The sequence below is a fragment of the Bombina bombina genome, chromosome 1 (genome assembly GCF_027579735.1).
Source record: "Bombina bombina isolate aBomBom1 chromosome 1, aBomBom1.pri, whole genome shotgun sequence".
NCBI lineage: Eukaryota > Metazoa > Chordata > Amphibia > Anura > Bombinatoridae > Bombina > Bombina bombina.
In genome coordinates this window covers 1,100,873,613-1,100,879,612 of record NC_069499.1, presented here as the reverse complement: position 1 = coordinate 1,100,879,612, position 6,000 = coordinate 1,100,873,613, and the positions used below count along the sequence as shown (strand labels likewise).

At 33.0% G+C, this 6,000-nt stretch overlaps 1 protein-coding gene across 3 annotated transcripts in view; it reads right to left on the bottom strand.

Annotated features, from left to right (window-relative positions):
- Positions 1 to 1,353: 1,353 nt before the first annotated feature.
- The window catches only part of LOC128643557 (rho GTPase-activating protein 39), a 231,139-nt gene continuing 226,492 nt past the window's right edge, over positions 1,354 to 6,000 (bottom strand). For all 3 annotated transcript variants that reach the window (XM_053696430.1, XM_053696479.1, XM_053696538.1), the window contains one exon: positions 1,354 to 4,993. In XM_053696430.1, the coding sequence (XP_053552405.1) occupies positions 4,799 to 4,993 (195 nt within the window). In that variant the 3' untranslated portion in view covers positions 1,354 to 4,798. The remainder of the gene's footprint in view (positions 4,994 to 6,000) is intronic.

Genomic DNA, 6,000 nt, shown 5'->3' with positions numbered 1-6,000 from the left:
TTATTTTGTACAAAGTGTATTTGTTCTGCAGCGTTCAAAGTGAAAGTAAAAACCTGTGCGTTCCAGCCACATAACAAACAGTCTATGATCCCAATAAATCTCACACATAAAGCAGCATAAAATCAAAACATCACATTCGATTAATCCCCACTGTTCAATAATCCCCCTCATGCGATATTAACCCATGATTCTATTAAGATAAAACGAGCCACACTGTGACCCTGTCTTTTAGCGTTTTCAACATATGTAAAAATTGAAACGATCTTACCAGAATCCATGCTGTGGAACAGAAACACAGCTTCTCAAGTGTGACAGTCTTGTAGCATCACTCCTGACATGGACTTGAGTGAGAAAACAAGCAGGCAGTGAAACTAGTCAACACTGATTGCTTCGGAGCTGTTAGCAGGCAGTCTGGATGGGTTCGCAGAAAGACTCTCCCTGCATCTCCATACTCTAACTTTCGTCAATGCTCTCACTGAGAGGCTGACAAGACTATTTAAAACTCCAGTTCCATATCGAAGGGCAGATACCCTTCCTAAGGAACTACTCTGAAATCTTCTGACACTTCTCTGCCATCCTCCTGTGATGAAAGGCAAATAATGACTGGGGTATGGGGGGAGGTATTTAAGCCTTGGGCTGGGGTGCCTTTGCCTCCTCCTGGTGGCCAGGTTCAGTATTTCCCAACAGTAAGGAATGATGCTGTGGACTCTCCTTATATTAAGAAGGACATTATACTTTCATTATTCAGATAGAGCACAACATTTTAAACAACTTTCCAATTCACTCCCATTATCTTAATGTGCACAATATTTTATATGCACACTTTCTCAGGCACCAGCACCTACTGGGCATGTGCAAGATTTACACAATAAACATATATGCATTTTGTGATTGTCAGAAAGAAATCTACTACTCATATAACATTCAAACTGAGTGCCTTTGCATAGTCTTTTTTATTGTGCATTTAATGATTGTGCTATTCTGCTGTAAGTAGTGGTCCTTTAACTGAACAATGTGCTTGCAATCTAAAGAGAAAAAGGGCTGGTATTAACCAAAACATGGCTTTATATTAGAGAGTGTCAGAGCACATCCAGCATACCCTGTGCACTCACCTCTGAAAATCATGTTGTGTTGTGAAGAAAACACATTTGATTTGTTTACAGATCTTGCAGAAATATTTTTAAATAAAAATTGAAATGCAAAGAGCACAAATGTTTTATAACAGCAATGTGGTGAGGAGTTAGAACAAAAGACATCAAAAGCATACACTGCTATTATATTAAATGTAGCCCATTTAATATAATAGTTTATATTAAAGGTGCTATTTTAAATGATGAAAGACGCTTGCAACTGTTGACACCATAAAGTCTTTTTTTATTATTAGAATTCACAATGTACAAAAGCAGAAAAAAAGTGGTTTAACATTTGTATAACTTAAAGCAAACGGTCCAGTGTAGTGTCATTTATAGCACAATTGTCCTGAAAAAGCAAGATACAGACCATTTCAAAATCTTGCCAGGATATTTATAGTGCTGTTATTTGACCCAGTAGCGTAACAGTTTCAAAATTAACACAAAGCAAACTTCAGATATCAGAAAAACAAGTTTGTTTTAATCAGGCAAAACTGTATCTAGGATCTGAAAGTTGTATGCTCTTATTTTAACCTCATTCTGCTCATATGGAATTTAAAGCACAATGGTAAATAAAAACCAACATGACTAATAAAAGAAAAATTCATAGATTTAAAATTCTATATACACAGTGACTTATACATCATAGTATAAAACTATACAAAATATTTAACTTTAAAGGGATATGAAACCCTATTTTTTTCTTTTATGATTTAGATAGAGAATACAATTTTAAACAACTTTCTAATTTACTTCTATTATCTAATTTGTTTCATTCTCTTGGTATCATTTGTTGAAGGAGCAGCAATGCACTAATTGTTTTAAACTGAACTCATGGGTGAGCCAATCACAATCGATATATATATATATGCAACCACCAATCAGCAGCTAGAACCTAGGTTCTCTGCTGCTGATGAGCTTTCCTAGATAAACATTTCAGCAAAGGATAACAAGAGAAGGAAGCAAATTAAATAATAGAAGTAAATTGCAAAGTTGTTAAAAATGGTATGCTCTGTCTAAACCATGAAAGAAAATGTTTGGATTTCATGCCCCTTTAATGTTTGCCTTTCCCTATGAAACAGAATTAAATTAGATGGAATGACATTATGCTTGGTTTTCTCGTTATATGTTAGCACACTAAGAAATCAGGGTGATGAGGCATGATATAACCCTGTAAGAACAGGTAATCAATATGTTAATTGCAAAAGATACAGTTAATTTAACCATCAGCAATTCTACATGTGGGGACAACCCTCAAATCTCGGTAGAAAAAAAGACATATAAATTAAACAGATCTATGAGTAGCCTTTTTCTTGTAGATGGTATAAAAATAAACATTTTGCAATCACGCCAGAGGACGTTCACATTTGTAAAATAAAGGCATCTCGAGGCAATAGGTATCAGTATAAGAATGTCCTGTGACATTCTACTTCCCTTTTTTTTATATAAAAAAAGCACTTAATAAAAGGGCAAATTTAAAGAAACTTTTTGTGTAACCCTCTCCTATCAAAAAAGACATTACTTACATTTTCTTAACAAAAAGGTATGTGATATTTCCTCTTACCACAAATATTAAACTGGTGAAAATTGTACTTGAATTTAAGCTGACACACACACAAAAAAAAATATAAACAAAAAACAAAAACAATGTATAAATAACATTTTGTAGGAAAAAGAAAAACCATTCTAACTACAACAATCGAAGACAAAAAAGGTTTTATCATCATTCACAAAAAGTAAAAGCAATTATACAATATATATATATATATATATATATATATATATATATATATATATATATATATATATATATAAAAACAATGTTTCATTTGGTTTTCCAAAGAACCAACCAATTAACCAACACACCGGAATTAAATATTAGTTACAAGCATTGCATCCATATCTCTTCAAGATATTCCTTTAAACAGTTATATTAAAAACAAACAAACACAGAGCTAAACAGTGGCTTAGGGTCAACATAACTGAGCACTTAAATCACAGTATAAAATGAGAATTTGATATATTTTCTTTATGGAATTATATGCCTTACTTTATAAGGTTTCAAAGCTTAAATACTATATCCATGAAAGTTATTGTGGCAAGGTAACTGAATTAATTCCAAAATCAAGGAAGGCAGTTTAAGTGACTTTCTAAGTAGGTACAAAATGTGTATGAATGTGCGTGTATACATGCACACACGGCAGGAAAAATATAGCTTTATCTCTTCTGAATGGTAGTTTCGCCACTGACTATAAATGGTAGTGATATTTCCCCCAGCTCTTTGGTAGTTGCTTTTCAACGGTATATAACAAAAATATGTGGGTCATTTGTCCCACAATATACATTTGAGAGCCAAATACTCTTAAATAAATATGCACTGATCATATTTATATTTTAGTATCCTAAACCACTGATAATACACTTGTTAAACTGATCTGAAACAGATTTATATGTCCACTAAAGAGCATTTTACAGCAACTCAGGAATATACAGTAAATATACAGGAAGTCTTCAGATTCTATGTTTTATGTCTCTGCATGTGACAATTTCTGATACTGAAAATCAATTGCCAAGCAGTAAATCTGTACTTACCAGATGTCAAAACATGGCAGTAAGTAAAAAAGATGAAAAGATAAAAAAAAAAAAAAAAAAAAAAGGAAAACTGCATTTTGCAGGAGTTTTTAACACTCTTTTATGCTTGGTTTTAAATTATTACACTTACTACAAATATAAATCACATTTTTATATTACTTTTGTCTTCTTGGATGAGGACATAGGAGCCTTTTTTTAAAGAGAGACAGAGAAAATAAGCTTTTCCTTCTGTGTATCCTTAAGCTCTTTAACACAGGTAATTTTAACCAGAAGGAAACAATTACTGACTTAAGAACTGAACAACAAGCACGACCATGTTAACAACTGATATTCTGATATTAAACCTGCACATCGTATACAATTTACTACTAAGCTTAGAGGATAGGAGATTAGGTAAAAATACATTATAAATAAAAAATTAAAGATTGCTACAATAAAATGAAAACAAACACACTGCATAAAAAAGTAATGTGTGCCAAATTATTTATGTTGATGTTTAAACTTAAAAACATATTCTATAATAGTTTTTAAAGCCTTTCTTAAGGATTCATCAGAGTGAATGCGCTCTTAGAGCTGAACATCCGAAGCAGGGTTTACAACACCATATTCAAAAAGTAAAATATTATGAGATGCAGTTTCTCTACAAATTCTGTTTCACACATACTATAACATTTGTTTTTTTACTGCTTGATATTTTAAGAATGAATCCTGCTGACGTTGGCACAGTTCTCTTGCTATCACTGAGATTTCAGCAAAATATGACTTTTGTTTCACAGTGCTTTAAGAGCGAATAAGGTACAGCCCACATTTATACTGTCTGAAGAAGACTGCAGTAATCATATGAACTTTATAATACAATTACAGTGACATAGTCTATGGATAAAAATACAGCTGAAATAGTGCAGAGATGTGAATCACTCTTCCTTATTAAAATTGTCCGTAGAGAAACTACTCATCTGTTCTTAAGCAAATAAAACTAGAGGATATATATATATATATATATATATATATATATATATATATACACATACATATACACATACACACACACAGAGGACATGCTCTTAATTCTTCACTTAGAGCAGATCCCTGACATAACTGGTGTCCAGGTGCACAATCAACATCCTCAGGAAGGACATCTCCTTGCGAGTGTTCTCGAATATGATCCTGGGATCGTCTGACTGGCACCTTAAGCAGTTGGGTGCCATCACCATAGCAAGGTTATTGACGTCCATCTTTGTCGTGCCCACTTTAGATGGTTGTGAAAAGATCTGAGCGTTGGGAGAAGACGATTTGAAATTATATAACAATACTTAATATTCTGTTTAACTATAGAAATATTCATAGCAATTTGGTATTACTCTATAACTATTTCATATTAAGCAGAAATGTCTTGTAATTACAAGGTGTTAGAGATAAATATATTGTGCTCGGCATTTTGTTTATAATCTCCACTACTCCTTAGCACTGTCCAACCTTCATCATAATCCATAAAAAAAAAAAAAATATCAGAACATTATACTTCACCCTTTCCTTAACAGAGTTACTTTTACTTTGGTAATGTTTTGGTTCCAGTCAAAGATGGTCATATAAATATCTTAAGCCTTGCTTTTTATGGTTGTTCTAAATGTTTGTGTATAGAAACTATAGTATGGAGTGACTGGGCAAACATTTTGCATTAAAATACAGGCTTTACAAAGGTTCCTGTCTTCATCAAGTCTGAAGCAATATTATTTAGCAGCTTTGAGTATCTGAGTTAATCTTAATCTCTGTGACAATATATAAAGAACCAAAGAGACAAATTAGTGGTCAGAACAAGGGGTCCCAGCTAATCATTTGCTTAAAGTATCTGCTCATCTGCAAGCGGTGGCTTCAATTAAGCCTAAATGTAATGAATCACCTGCTTCATGGGCTGTCACAAGGGACACAACAGTAAATATGTTCTTGGAAAAAAAATTAGAATATCTGTACTATAGAGAGTTAGCCCTTCTTAAGAAGTCAAGGGAATCCCAGAATGGAAACCTAAAGGCCGTCTGGTGCCTACCCCACTGCTTAACAGGGTTATGTATTGTAAAGGGTAAAATCTGAGCTTGCTGCAGATTTAATGAAAAGCTTGTAGCAGGCATGACCTAGTTTTTCAAATGGGCTAATCTGTCTGCAATTTTTTTGCAACTGATCATTTTTAACTATATACAAATTAAAAGCTATTAAAATCATTTTACAATATATACAGATACATACATGGGCATTATAATAGCATCTTTTCAGAGTCAATGGT